This window comes from Stomoxys calcitrans, chromosome 4 (genome assembly GCF_963082655.1).
Source record: "Stomoxys calcitrans chromosome 4, idStoCalc2.1, whole genome shotgun sequence".
Taxonomy (NCBI): Eukaryota; Metazoa; Arthropoda; class Insecta; order Diptera; family Muscidae; genus Stomoxys; species Stomoxys calcitrans.
In genome coordinates this window covers 158089704-158105188 of record NC_081555.1, presented here as the reverse complement: position 1 = coordinate 158105188, position 15485 = coordinate 158089704, and the positions used below count along the sequence as shown (strand labels likewise).

At 40.7% G+C, this 15485-nt stretch overlaps 1 protein-coding gene across 1 annotated transcript; it reads left to right on the top strand.

Moving 5' to 3' along the window:
- Positions 1–1401: 1401 nt before the first annotated feature.
- Positions 1402–11782, top strand: LOC106081612 (trypsin delta). The gene is made up of 4 exons (XM_013243705.2): positions 1402–1645; positions 4469–4673; positions 10983–11274; positions 11332–11782. Exons 1-4 carry the CDS (start codon positions 1579–1581, stop codon positions 11725–11727), a joined length of 960 nt encoding a protein of 319 aa, XP_013099159.1. The 5' UTR covers positions 1402–1578; the 3' UTR covers positions 11728–11782.
- Positions 11783–15485: the final 3703 nt, after the last annotated feature.

The window sequence follows — 15485 nt, the reverse complement described above, 5'->3', positions numbered from 1 at the left end:
AACTCTACGCACAGGTAGCTCACAATCCAACTCTTTATCCAGTTTGGAAGATCAGACTCGATGCCGATAATGCTAGGGCCACGAGAACAGTCCGTTCACAGGGTTTATTCCTTATTCGAGCAAGTTTGCTGCTGATTGAAACTTCATTTTACCATTAAGTGTGGTTTCTATTGTACGTAGCTTCTCGTAACCACACTCGCCATTGAGGTTCAACCGGGACCTCGGGTATTTTTAGTGTGATGGATAGTTTGAGTATTGAAATCCTTCAGGTATTCTACTCCTATATCTTCTATACGTTTGAGCATAAGTTTCGATTTATCCGTCAGGGCCAATAAATTTTGATGATTTGACTTTCCTTATGACTTGAATAACATCTTCCACTTTGAATAGTTGAGGTCTGAGACTGGGCGTTTCTTTGCCTTCCTTAGGATGCCCCTTGTCACTAAAATGTCCTGCACTTTGTTTCGAATCGGTAGCTGTTGTCCATTGAAGGCTCTTGTGACTCGACTGTGTTCCTCGACGGCTTGGTGAGAGACATAACCGTCGACCACAGTATACTGGCAACTGAGCGAGAATTTTCGAGATGTTCCAACCATTTATTCCGCTTGTGATGACCGATCAACTTTCCAATCTACCATTTCAATGCAGTTATACTCGGGCTGCTTGCGTTGGTTCGCCAAAGCTCATTGCGCTTCACTGGCAAACTCACGCCTTTGGCTGGGAAACTCCGTCTCATGACATGTATTCAACCGACAGGTATTTATCCAAAGAACTAGAACTAGAAAATGGTGGAGGGTATATAAGATTCGTTTCCGCCTTTTCTCCTACTTGTCCGTGCAATAACCGCCTGTGAATCTGAACACTGTATCTGGGTTCGAATCCTGGCTAGAACATCAGAACAAATTTCCAGCTGTGATTATCCCCTCCTGATGTTGAAGACATTTGTGAGGTATTATGGCATGTAAAAACTTCTTCCCAAAGAGGACTCGGCTATAAAAAGGAGACCCCTTATAATTGAGCTGAAAAATTGTTGTACAGCACTCATTGCTATGTGAGAAGTTCCCCCCTTGCTCCTTAATAGAATATTCATGGGCAAGCTTTACTAATTGATTTGGGGATTTTTTTCCAACTTTTTTATTGGCTTAGTTTTCGGTTTTTGCCATTCCGGCCAAACAATTAACAATATGTTGATATCTAAAATTGATGTTTGTTATGGGACTTTATCGTAATCCCTTTGATTTGTAGGTACACCCCATTGGAAATATCGAAAATTAGATACGTTATCATTAATGTATTCTTCCCTTATCATATGATACTCTTGGACTACTGTCTGCTACCCCCGCAGCATTACGCATTCCAAGAACATTGAGAACATTGAAATTAATGTTCTGCATTTTGGCCTACTTGAAACTCAGTTTTCCCGGGGCACGTTAAAAGATATGAAATTCGAAATTGACAACGGTCGGTTCGTTGGAGGAATAAATCAAGAAAAACTAACTTTGAATTTTGGCTAAAGGCAAAATTAAATAATCAAAATTTTATTAAATATTAAATAGCAAAAATAAAACTTATAAAACAATGCATACTAAAGTGATCATTTCGGTGTTAGTTTTACTCAATTTGTGTGTAAATATAATGGCAACATGTAAGACATGATATTTATTAAAAAAAAAAAGACAAACAAATTTATTAAAAAAAAATATTATAAATAACCAACATCTATAATAAGTCTAAGGAATGATCGCAAGGAAATTGGTTTTTGATTTGTAATTAATTCAAACAATGTCTTCTGAGTTACATTCAAACATAAAGTACGTTTACATTGGCCACTAAATCCGAGTTTATGGCATTTTCGAGATTTAAGTTCTAAATCCTGTGTTTTTCTGCAGGTTTTCCCATACAAAAATAAATCCCGTTTTTGCAGGATTTATATTTAAAACACAAATAAAACAAAATTCTTCAGCCATGAAGAATAATCGATAAGAGTACCAAAATGTGCAACTGTTTTCAAGAATTGTGTAAGAATGTGTGTGATATCCACATTCATTTATACGCCTGTGCGCTTGTGTAAACGGAGCTATATCAGGTTATAGACCGTACTTGGCACAGTTGTTGGAAGTCATAACAGAACACCACATGCAAAATTTCAGCCAAGTCGGACAAAAAATGAGGCTTCCGGGGGCTCAAGAAGTCAAATCGTGGGATAGGTTTGTACGAGAGCTATATCTAAATCTGAACCGATATGACCCATTGGCACCTACATCAATGTTGTTGTTGTTGTAGCAGTTTATTGTGTTCTATCTTTCGTTTGCTTGATTCTGTTGAGTGTCAAGACCCAGGAACTCTGCAACTAAGATGGGGTGCATCCACAGGGATCTGGGTCTGAGTCGAGTGGGTCTGGCCGGGGAGTTAAACAGGTGACGTGTATCGTGCGGTCCCTGGTTACAATCGGGACATACATCTTGCACGTCGGCATCAATCCTAGCTCTGTGGGAATTGAGGCGGCTGCATCTGCCGGAACGTAATTGAGCCAGAGCCACTCTGGTTTGCCGGGGGAGGTCGATTTCTTCGGGTGCAATGGGTGGCGGTCGTTCTCCAAGGACTACATTCACCCGGTAGCCATTTACCGCATCTGCTACCGTGTCTGCATGAATGTTGTTCAGAACCGCTTGATATGCCGCTTGATCTAGAGGTTCTCTCTTGTAGCGCTGAACCTCATGCTCTAAATCGTATAGATCTACCTTAAGGCTTCTGGGCGGTGGGCTTCTATCCACAAGAAGATGATTTGGATGGTTTCTGCGATAACAGCCCAAAAGGTATTGCTTAGACAGCATGTAGTTAGGTCTTCGCACTGGTAGGATCTTTGTCTCCTGATGGAGGTGGTCCACATGAGAACTGAGGAGACAGCCCGTCGCAGTTCGGAGGACGGCATTCTGAAAGATCTGAATATTGTTCCACTGCGTGTCACAAAGTTGAAGAGACCACACTGGCGCTGCATAACTTACCACAGACCGGCCAATTGCTTTGTACGTGGTCAACAAGGTTTCTTTGTCTGCACCCCAAGTGCTGCCAGCAAGTGACTTGAGGACCTTGTTTCTACTTTTGACTTTATTGCAGATTGCTGTGGCATGTGAGGAGAATGTGTAAGAGCTGTCAAATGTGACGCCAAGTTTTTTGGGACACTTGATGGTCGGAATCATTTCTCCATCGACCATCACAGTCAGCTCAGTATTCACCTCACGCGTATTTGTAGTGAACAGTGTGGCTCAAGATTTGGTGGGGGATATCTTCAGATTTCTTGCAGCGAAATATGAGGCAAGCTCGTTGAGGTAGACGTGGTGGGTATCCAAAGTTCGGCCCGGCCGAACTTGGCGCCTTTTTACTTGTTATCTTTAACAAGTTAACCCAGTGTGCTTCGCTGTACACTTACTGAGATTTTGTTTCGTATTTCAAAATCGATGACTAGGGATGTGCGCCCATGACGCAGAACGCCTGGAATCAAATCCTGGCGAGTACCTCAGAAGCATTTTTCAGCGGTGGTTATCTCCATCTAATGCAGGTACTATGCCATGCAAAAACTTCGTGCCAAAGAGATATCGAATTGCGGCACACCATTCGGACTCGTCTTTAAAAACGAAATTCCATTAAACTTCAATCGGTTTTTAGAAATTGAGATATTCTGTTGAAATTTGGCACAGATTTGCATTTCTTTCATACACAGGTACGGTATGGGCTAAATCGGACTATATTTGGATGTAGCTGCCATATAGACAATCGGCGGATTTAGGGTCTCAATCCCATAAAAGCAGCATTTGTTTTTCCATTTCACTGAAATTTGAGACAGCGAGTTTTACCAAGACCCCTAATATTCGAAACAAATATGGTTCATATGGGACCATATTAACATGTAGCTGCCATATAGATCGATCCGATGATTTAGGGCCTTGAGCCCATACAAGTCGCATTTATAACCCGATTGAGCTGAAATTTGAAACAGTGAGTTTTATTAAGCCCGTCGGCATTCGAACTGAATATGGCCCAGATCGGACTCTACTTTGATTTAGCTGCCCTATACAATGACTTGTCTTTGTTCCCTTTGAATTGTCATTGTTCCACTACAATATCCAAAATCTCTGTTAAAGATTTCATAGGGAAAATATCTTTGCGTTTGGTTTTTAAAAACTCCCAATTGTTTTATTAGAACACTTTATGCGCAAAACTCTTTTAGAATAATGAATCAATAAATTTGTAAATATGAATCAGCTATTATTTTAACAAATTTACACAATAGCACACACACACACTCAGATTTCACCACATAATGGATCTCTCAAACGAAAAAAAAAATGTCAATAGAGATAAGAATGCAATGCATTGATAAAAATTAAGCCCACTTTAATGGGTAGAGTGATGAATCATGTTTGTTGGCATTGTTGAAAATATACAAAAATCTAATTTTCTTTTTCAGCTCCCACCACTGCAAAAAAGGAAAAGGAAGTGGAAAAAGATCCCCGCATTATTGGCGGCCAAGCGATCTCCATACAAATGGCCCCTTGGCAGGTGTCGGTACGCCTAAAGGTCTACGAAGCGGAGATGTATGGCTATGGCCACATATGCGGGGGATCGGTGATATCGCAACGTGTTGTAGTGACGGCAGCTCATTGTATACTCAAGTAAGTTTTTGATTTATGAACGACATAGAGCCAGGAAGATGGCTTTTGATGGTCTTGTGGTAAGGGGTGGCGTATGAATTATTTACACATTTCTCAAGAACATTCATACGCATGGTGGCCAAAGACATTAAGCAAAAGTGGAGTAAAGAAGAAGACACCTTCGTAAGACTGTCACACGCCATAAAGGAGAAATGTTTTGCAAATAAAGAAACGCATACCCTCATTTGTTTTCCTTTTGGTCTCTATAAGGGAAATACGAAATATTATGGGGACGGAAAGGGTAACCATAACACGTGCCGACACGAAGCAAAGTGGGAGAAAATCGAACAAGTAAAAAGGCGTTAAGTTCGGCCGGGCCGAACTTTGGATTCCCACCACCTCGGGTATATATGTAAACCACCTTCCATCAAAATCCGGTTAAAATTGCATACCTTATGTCCCATATCAGTTATATCGAAATATGTTCCGATTTGGACTAAATAGTAAAAAGTACAAGTCATTGTTCAATTGTGTATAACAAAATATTGGTCTTTTTAGTAGCTATATCTAAAAATAAACCGATCTGAACCATATACGACACAGATGTCGAAAAGCCTAATATAAGTCACTGTGTCAAATTTCAGTGAAATCGGATAATAAATGCGCCTTTTATGGGGTCAACATCGGTCTACATGGCAGCTATATCCAAATCTGCACCGATTTGACTTAAGTTGCAGAAACATGTCGAAGAGTCTAAAACAACGCACTGTCCTAAATATCAGCGAAATCGGACAATAAATGCGCCTTTTATGGCACCAAAACCTAAAACCGAGAGATCGTTCTATATAGCAGCTATATCCAAATCTGGACTGATCTGTACCATATTGCAGAAGTATGTCAAAGGGCATAACATAACTCACTGTCCCAAATTTCGACGACATCGGGCAATAAATGCGCCTTTCATGGGCCCAAAACCTTAAATCGAGAGTTCGGTCTATATGGCAGCTATATCCAAATCTGAACCGATCAAGGTCAAATTGAAGAAAAACGTCGAAGGGCCTAACGCAACTCACTGTCCCAAATTGGCTTCTATGGGCCTAAGACCCTAAATCGGAGGATCGGTCTATATGGCAGCTATATCCAAATCTAGACCGATCTGGGCCAAATTGAAGAAAGATGTCGAAGGGCCTAACATAACTCACTGTCCCAAATTTCAGCAAAATCGCATAATAAATGTGGCTTTTATGGGCCTAAGACCCTAAATCGGAGAAATCGGTCTATAAGGCAGCTATATCCAAATCTGGACCGATCTGAGCCAAATTGACGGAGGATGTCGAAGGGCCTAACATAACTCACTGTCGCAAATTTCAGCAAAATCGGATAATGAATGTGGCTTTTATGGGTCTAAGACCCTAATTCGGCCGATCGCTCTATATGGGGGCTATATCAAGATATAGTCCGATATAGCCCATCTTCGAACTTAACCTGCTTATGGACAAAAAAAGAACCTGTGCAAAATTTCAGCTCAATATCTCTATTTTTAAAGACTGTAGCGTGATTTCAACAGACAGACGGACGGACATGTCTAGATTGTCTTAGATTTTTACGCTGATCAAGAATATATATACTTTATAGGGTCGGAAATGGATATTTCGATGTGTTGCAAACGGAATGACAAAATGAATATACCCCCATCCTTCGGTGGTGGGTGTAAAAAAACTAATAAAAAATATGCCGTGTGAGAACGGGAAGAGATATCTCTTTGACATTTGGAATGATAGTTAAAGCTGAGGTGTTAGCGAGATTGTGTGTAACATTTTTAGGCCCCTAGAATTGCTCACCCCAGTATTTCGAAAATTTGTTGGGGCTGCCAAATCTTCGTTTGCCGTCCGATTTCCAAATTCTTTTATGCTGGATAGTGCTCAAAAATCCCTACAAAAAAGTGCGCTTAAGGTCTATAATATCTCTAGTGATTTCGGGGATATTCGCCTATATTTTTTTTTTCAAATTTGACCGAGACCTGATTTTTATTTTGCAATTTATTAAGACGTTTGTGGTTCGAATTTCATTTTTATGCATGGTTTGGTGATAAAGTTTACAACCACTTTTCCACAAAAGTGTCCACATATATACACAGTGTCCACAGTTATAGATTAGTCTTTACTGAAAAAACTTGTTTAAATAACTAAATTTTTCCTTTTTTTTGTCAAATGGACATATTTACGATGCGTTTTAAGTAAAATTTTAACAAGACATGAGAACTTAGACGAGTGCTATATGTACTTCAAAATAGGCAATTTTTTATTAAAAATTTGGAAACACCCCTCGAGTTCTCAAACTCTAAAGCCTAGATTCCCTAATTTGGATTCATAGTATATTCCATTTGCAACACATCGAAATATCCAATTCCGACCCTATAAAGTATATACATATTCTTGATCAGCGGAAAAATCTAAGACGATCTAGCCCTGTCCGTCCGCCTGTCCGTCCGTCTATCTGTTGAAATCACGCTACAGTCTTTAAAAAAAGAGATATTGCGCTGATACTTTACACAAATTCCTTTTTTGTCCATAAGCAGGTTAAGTTCGAAGATGAGCTATATCGGACTATATCTTGATATAGCCCCCATATAGACCGATCCGCCGATTTAGGGTCTTAGGCCCATAAAAGCCACATTTGTTATCCGATTTTGTTGAAATTTAGGACTGTGAGTTGTGTTAGGCCACTCGATATTCCCCTTCAATTTGGCTTAGATCGGTCTAGATTTGGATAAAGCTGTCATATAGATCGATCCGCCGATTTAGGGTCTTAGGTCCACAAAAGCCACATTTATTATCCGATTTTGTTGAAATTTGAAACGGTTTTGCCAAAATTTTGAGACAGTGAGTTGTATTTGGCCCTTCGACATCCTTCTTCAATTTGGTCCAGATTTGGACATAGCTGGCATATAGACCGATCTCTCGATTTAAAGGTTTGAGCCCATAAAAGGTGCATTTATTGTCCGATGTCGCCGAAATTTGGGACAGTGACTTAAGTTAAGTCCCTCAACATATTCCTGCAATATGGCTCAGATCGGTCCAGATTTGGATATAGCTACCATATAGACCGATCTCTTGATTTAAGATTTTGAGCCCATAAAAGGCGCATTTATTGTCCGATGTCGCCGAAATTTGGGACAGTGAGTTGTGTTAGGCTCTTCGACATTTTCTGCATCTTGGGCCAAATCGGTCCAAACTTGGATATAGCTGCCATATAGACCGATATCTCGATTTAGAGTCGCGGCCCCAAAAAAGGCGCATTTATAATCCGATTTCACTGAAATTCGACGCAGTGACTTATGTTAGAGGCCAACGTAGCGCAGAGATTAGCATGTCCACCTATGACGCTGAACGCATGGGTTCGAATCCTGGCGAGACCATCAGAAAAAGTTTTCAGCGGTGGGTTTTCCCTCCTAATGCTGGCAACATTTGTGAGGTACTATGCCAAGTAAAACTTCTCTCCAAAAAGAGTTGTCGCACTGCGACACGCCGTTTAGACTCGGCTATAAAAAGAAGATCCCTTATCATTAAGCTTAAACTTGAATCGGACTGCCCTCATTGATATGTGCAAAGTTTGCCTCTGTTCCCTAGTGGAATGTTCATGGGCAAAATTTGTATTATTGACTTGTGTTAAGCTTTTCGACATCCGTTTCGTATATGGTTCAGATTGGTTTATTTTTAGATATAGCTACTAAAAAGTCCAATATATTGTTATACACAATTGAACAATTACTTGTACTTATTAGTATTTGGTCCAAATCGGAACATATTTCGATATAGCTGCTATGGGGAAGGAGGTATGCATTTTTCACCGGAATTTGACGAAAGGTGGTTTACATATACACCCGAGGTGGTGGGTATCCAAAGTTCAGCCCGGCCGAACTTAACGCCTTTTTACTTATTTAACTCCATGTGTCCCTTAACCCATGGAAAAGAATTTTTTGCACCTAACAATATTTGTAGCCTCCACAGCAAATTTTCTGAAAAATGCCAATTTGGAAACCATCTTTGCCCGAAAGGGGGTATTTTGGGACTTTTTGTACAAATTTGGGCAGAATTTATTTTCGTTTTTTATGGATAAGGATACTTCTAAGGGGTAAGCATCCGAACCAGCTTTGCAGAAGGGCCACAAGTCATATGCTTGCATATGGCATATGACTGGGCTAGACCCAGCGCTCTTAATGTTAACCCAGAGAAGACTGAAATATGCCTGTCTACGAGGAAGATGAAGGTGGGCCAATTTAACGTACCACGTTTCCTCTAAAGGACAATTTCGATATCTGACAAGGTCAAATACTTAGGTGTGATCTTAGACAGGAAACTGAATTAGAAGTGTCACATTCATGAGCGTACTGAGAAGGCTCACAGATGCTGGGCACAATGTAGACGGGCCGTAGGCTCGAAATGGGGCCTGAATCCGAGGATAGTCCACTGGCTGTACAGGAGCGTGATAAGACCAATACTTACTTACGACCCAGTAGTGACCCATAGACATACAGATTAAATGTGAGGCAGCCATTGCGGCTATGAGACATAAGGCGAAGGGAGAATGGATAGAGGATGGGAGCAGGTCATATCTTCGCAGAATAATCGAGGCGACAATAGGAAACATGGAAGAAATGGAAGAGGTTTCCGAGCGGCTACACTTGAGGTTGAGTGGGGGTCTACATTGAAAACCCAGGGACTGAGATCTGAGACTGCCTGGCAATAATATGGTCCTGCAGGAGGAAAAAAGAACTTTTAGTTTTTTGCAATACGCCAATCTATATATTGGGTTGCCCAAAAAGGTAATTGCGTATTTTTCATATAGTCGGCGTTGACAAATTTTTTCACAGCTTGTGACTCTGTAATTGCATTCTTTCTTCTGTCAGTTATCAGCTGTTACTTTTAGCTTGCTTTAGAAAAAAAGTGTAAAAAAAGTATATTTGATTAAAGTTCATACTAAGTTTTATTAAAAATGCATTTACTTTCTTTTAAAAAATTCGCAATTACTTTTTGGGCAACCCAATATATTTAAATGGCAATTTGTTGTTGTTGTTGTAGCAGTGTGGTATACTGAGGCGGCAAGCCTTGCCGATGAAGGACTTCATCGGGTCAATCCGGTTCGTACAACCGTCTGCCATGGGATATGATTAAAATCACATTTTGGTAAAAACTTCTTAAAAAATTAAAATTTTAAAAGTAAAAAAAAAACAAGTAAGAGAGTGCAATGTTCGGCCAGGCCTAATCTTATATACCCTCCATCATGGATCTTTTTAGGCAATCAAAGAATAATGAATATTAACTGTTATGCTATTGGAGCTACATCAAGTTGTAGTCCGATTCGGACCATAAATGAATAGAATGCCGAACATTGTAGACGTCATTGTGTAATACGTCAGTCCATTCGGATAAGAACTGCGCCTTGTAGGGGCTTAAGAAGCAAAATCGGGAGATCGATTTATATGGGAGCCGTATCAAGCCATAGATCGATTCAGACCATATTGGGCACGTATATTTAAGGTCATGGGAAAAGGTACAAAATTTCTGCCAAATCGGATGAGAATTGCGCCCTTAGAGACTCAAGAAGTCAAGATACCAGATCGGTTTATATGGCAGCTATATCAGGTTATGCAAAACTACGTGGCTATGCAAAACTACGTGCAAAATTACAGCCAAATCGGATAAGATTTGCGCCCTCTAGCAGCTTAAGAAGTCAAGACCCAAGATCGGTTTATATGACAGCTTTATCAGGTTATGAACCGATTTGAACCACACTTTACACAGTTGTTGGAAATGAAACCAAAACACCAAATTTCAGTCAAATCGGACGAATATTGCGCCCTCTAGAGGCTTCAGATGTCAAGATCCAAGATCGGTATATATGGCAGCTATATCATAACATTCACCGATGTGGCCCATTTACAATTCCAACTGACCTACACTAATAAAAAGTATTTGTGCAAAATTTCTAGCGCCTATCTTTACTCCTTCGACAGACAAACGGACGGACGGACAGATAGACGGACATGGCTAGTTCGACTTAAAAAGTCATGATGATCGAGAATATGTATACTTTATGGGGTCTTAGACGCATATTTGAAAGTGTTACAAACAGAATGACGATATTAGTATACCCCCATCCTATGGTGGAGGGTATAACAATTTTGCAAAAAGCTAAATTGTTTCTTTATTTTGCTAATATGTTGCCAATATTTTTTAAATTTTAAAGTATAGTACAGCGGATTTCGAAAATAAATTTATGATTTTGAAATTTTGTAATCTTCTTTTTTGTATCTCTTCATACTTTCAGTCAAAATGTTAATCCCATGGCTTACCGCAGTCCCAATGAATTTACTTTGGTAATGGGCTCTGCTTATCTATATCAAATTCCCCCTTACACTCTGCAATATGATGTGCTGCAAATTGCCGTTCATCTAGGATTCAATTTGAACACCATGCAAAATGATGTGGCCATGTTTGTGATAAATGGCTATATACCGTGGTCATGGCCCACAGTGCAAGCGATACCCTTGAATACCGTTGCCGAACCGAATGGTACATATTGCACAGTCTCCGGCTGGGGTAAAACCAGTTTGAACACCGTAAGCATGATTTGATTTCCAAACGGAAGGGGATATTAACAGATTTTCGTTTTACAGGACATAGTTTCGAGCATACTTATGGAGGCCACTGTACCCATTGTGGGCTATGCCACATGTGATATCAACTATGGCAACATTAGCACGGGCATGTTGTGTGCTGGCTACATGACCACAGGCGGTGTGGATGCCTGTCAAGGTGATTCTGGTGGACCCTTGGTATGCAATGGTTACTTGGCTGGCATAGTTTCCTGGGGTTATAGCTGCGCTCAGCCTGGATATCCTGGCATTTATACAAATGTCTCCTTCTATGACAATTGGATTGTAACCAATAATCAATCGTTCAACTATAGTTTATATTACAACAATGGAAATGCTGTAAAGGTGACTTACGGGCTAAGTGCCCTATTGAGCCTGAGTGTTTTTCTTATCTTGGCAAAATATTTACAAATATAATATTTCCTTATAAGATGAGTGTTTTAATAGAAATATTTTTGAATTGCCATAGTTTCCATTTGTGATAATAATACATAATAAATATATTAGACTTTATAAATTTTCTTTTGGCTAATAAAAAATTATTTGCAAATTTTGTCCATGAACATTTCATTAAGTAACAGGCGCAAAATTCCCACACATCAATGATTGCTGTCCGATTTCAGTTAAAGCCCAATAATAGGGAACCTCCGAGTCCGAATGGCGTGCTGCAGTGCGACATCTCTTTGGGGAAAAGTTTTTACAAGACGTAAGGTAAGTGTGGTAGTCCCCTACAGACTCTCTTAGACAATTTTAAGTCCATTAAGTCCAGACCGAGCCCTCTGTTGGGAATGGAACCCATGACCCTAAGCTGGTAATCCGATCACGCTACTAACTCGACTACCAGGACGCCCTAAAATGCTTGGCATAATACCTGACAAACGTAGCTACCAACTCGGCTACCAGTACGCCCTAAAATACTTGGCATAGTACCTGCCAAATGTCGACAACATTAAAAGGGGATACCCACTGCTGGAACATTTTTCTGGTGTTCCCGCCATTATTATGGTACCCAGGCTTTCAGCGTCATAGGCGGAAATTGCTAACCTCTGTGCTATGGTGGCCTCCAACGGAATTATTTCTATTCCTGAAACGGAAGATTTGTTGATATTTTTTTTCGATTCTATCCCACTGTGCGTTGGCGATATGCATTGTCATCGAGGTGGCTTTTAACAATGTGAGGACCGACGCTCTGATTCAATCCTTAAACTAGAACCGTGTGCATCGTGTCGTTAGAGACGGATATACTATGTGCTAAGGAACTTGTGTATAAATTGTGAGTCCCATGATATAAAGATGATTGGCATAGGTTAAATTTAAGTTAAATTTTTTGCAAAACTAAACAAAAATAAGCAATCCGACACTGGATGTATTCTTTAAGATACATTGCGCATATAGAGGGCGCAATTTTCATCCGATTAGACTAACATTTTGTACAATGATCTCACTCACTGACTTTATTAAAAATGTGCCCTCTAGTGGCTCAAGAAGTCAAGATCCAAAATCGGTTCATATGGCAGCTATATCAAAACATGGACCGATTTGGCCCTTTTACAATCTCAACCGACCTAGACTAATAAGAAGTAGTTGTGCAAAATTTCACGTGGCTAGCTTTACTCCTTCGAAAGTTAGCGTGCTTTCGACAGACAGACGGATGGACATGGCTAGATCGACTTAAAATGTCATAACGATCAAGAATATATATATATACTTTATGGGGTCTTAGACGAATATTTCGAGGAGTTACAAACACACTGACGAAATCAGTATACCCCCAACCTATGGCGGAGGGTATAAAAAGTGCAATATAAGTACAGCACAACAATTTTAGAGAACATGTTATCGGAGCAATGAAAACCATGCTCACTGAGGCACTAAGCCAATTCTAGATGTCGAACCCATAGACAAACATACTAGGTATGAGGCAGTTACTGCAGTTATGAGATTTAAGGCGATGGGGTAGTGGGTAGAAGATAGAAGCGGGTCATATCATCGCGGGAATCACGGAATCGGAAGAAGTTTCAGTTCGGTTACCTGAGATGACACTTCGAATGCGAGACACTGCTGCTAACGAAACGGTCTTGGATTGACGGAACTCTGGAATTGTCATCTGGTAGTTCATGCTTCATGGACGGATCGGAGTGGGTCTTGGAATCGACATTGCGGATCCAGGGAATGAGATCTGTTTCTGATGGTCTGACAAAAACATGGTACTGCAGTCACGCCATATAAGTGAACTACTGCCATATATGTGCAAATCCGGCGATAAAAATGTATTGGTGATACATCCGATTTTGATGAAATCTCGTAGATATGTTAAGATCTGTAACAAATCAATCCTTTCCAAATTTTGTGCAGATCGGTTAAAAATACATGTACTCACAGACGGACGGACGGACATGGCTAAATCGAATCAGAATGTGATTCTGAGTCGATCGGTATACTTATCAATGGGTCTAGCTCTTTTCCTTCCTAGCGTTGCAAACAAATGCACAAACTTATAATACCTTGTACCACAGTGGTGTTGTAGGGTATTAAAACCAAAAACTGTGCGACCACCTTCGTGTAGGGTATTAAAACCAAAAACTGTGCGACCACCTTCGTCGGTCATTGTCTGTTTTGACACACCTATAAGTTAGTGTTGCAGATCGGATCATATTTGGCAATATCTTCTATATAAATCGATCTACCAATTTAGGGTCTTGAACCCATTGGAGACTTCTTTATTACTTATTTTTGCTGAAATTTTGAAAAATTAATTGTGGAGAGTTTGGTTCGATGTAAATGCTATAGGTTCAGAATCGTTTTCCTCGGAATTTAACGCAGTGTTGTTATACCCACCACGGGTTGTTAAACCCACCAGGGGTTGATATACCCACCAACACATGTCTGTCAGAGGGAATAATCCCAGATGTATAAAAACAACAAAGGCTGGTTTTGTTCAACAAGGAGAAAGGTGATCCAGAATCGTCACCGTCTTGCAGGCCACTGTGTATGTTGGACACAGCGGGAAAGCTGTTGGAGGTTTGATAAGGCCTAGACTCGCGGAGACATCGGCGCAGGAGGAGGATTTGGAGCTGGCAACATGGCTTCCGCCTAGGAAAGTCTAGACTAGGGGCCCTTAAGGGCTTAGTTGAGGACGTATCATACCTGTCATCCTGTTGGCAACGCTGGACGTCAAGAACGCCTTTAACAGCCTCAGTTAGATGGACGTTTTGCGGACCATGAAGATGGACTTTAAGGTGCCGGAGTATCCGATGAGGATCATGAGAAGTTTTCTGAGAGTATCCGATGAGGATCATCAAAAGCTTTCTGAGAGTATCCGATGAGGTTCATGAGAGATCGGGTACTCTTCTATACCTCCACCGAGGTTATGGCAAGGTATGAAGTAACGTCGGACGCTGCACAAGGTTCCATACTTGGGTCCGACCTCTGAAACGACGGAATACTAAGGATGGAGACACCGTTGTAATCATAGCAAGAAATACGACATTGGTTAGAATTCCACGGGCTACAGCTGGCAATGAAAAAGACTGAGCTACTCCTGCTCACGAGATAGATATGCGGATCGAGAACGTCGTCTTACTCACTAGAAGGCACGTGATATACCTACGGGTACGACTTGAAACCAAACTGACGTTTACAGCCCAGACGCAATACACGGCAACAAAAGGGGCGAAGATAATGGCCCAAATAGGGCGATTAATGGCGAATATCGGAGGACCTCCAGAAGGCTGTCGCAAGCTAATGATGTGGGCCTGCAATAGTATTCTGTATATGGAAGCGAGATCTGGGGTAAATCCCTAAACACCAGATGCAGAGCTAAGGCGCTGCTTTCGGTACAGAGGACGGTCGCTCTAACAGTTAGTCATCTTACTGAATAGTGTCTAAACCCGCAGTTCTCCTCATTGCCGGTATGGTGCTGATAGCCCTACAGGCCTTAGAGCGAACGAAAATATATGACGCCAAACTGAACTCCCAACAGCAGTCCATATTGGAAGATATTCGACACGCTGAGCAATTGGCAGTCAAGATGGTATAATGACACGCAAGGTAGATCGACCTTTAAGCTCATCCCCGATATACAACAATGGATGGGTAAAAAGAAAGGTAACGTAAACTTCTATTTGACACAATCAATATGAGCTGCGAAAAAGCATCTACGAAGAAGAAGAGGT

Bases quoted from the DNA above. Each gene is read 5' to 3' on its own strand.
- LOC106081612 (XM_013243705.2), top strand. From the start codon at position 1,579: ATGCATACTAAAGTGATCATTTCGGTGTTAGTTTTACTCAATTTGTGT. The intron at 1,646-4,468 runs GTAAGACATGAT...TTTCTTTTTCAG, and splicing joins TGTAAATATAATGGCAACAT to CTCCCACCACTGCAAAAAAG. The intron at 11,275-11,331 runs GTAAGCATGATT...TTCGTTTTACAG, and splicing joins GTAAAACCAGTTTGAACACC to GACATAGTTTCGAGCATACT.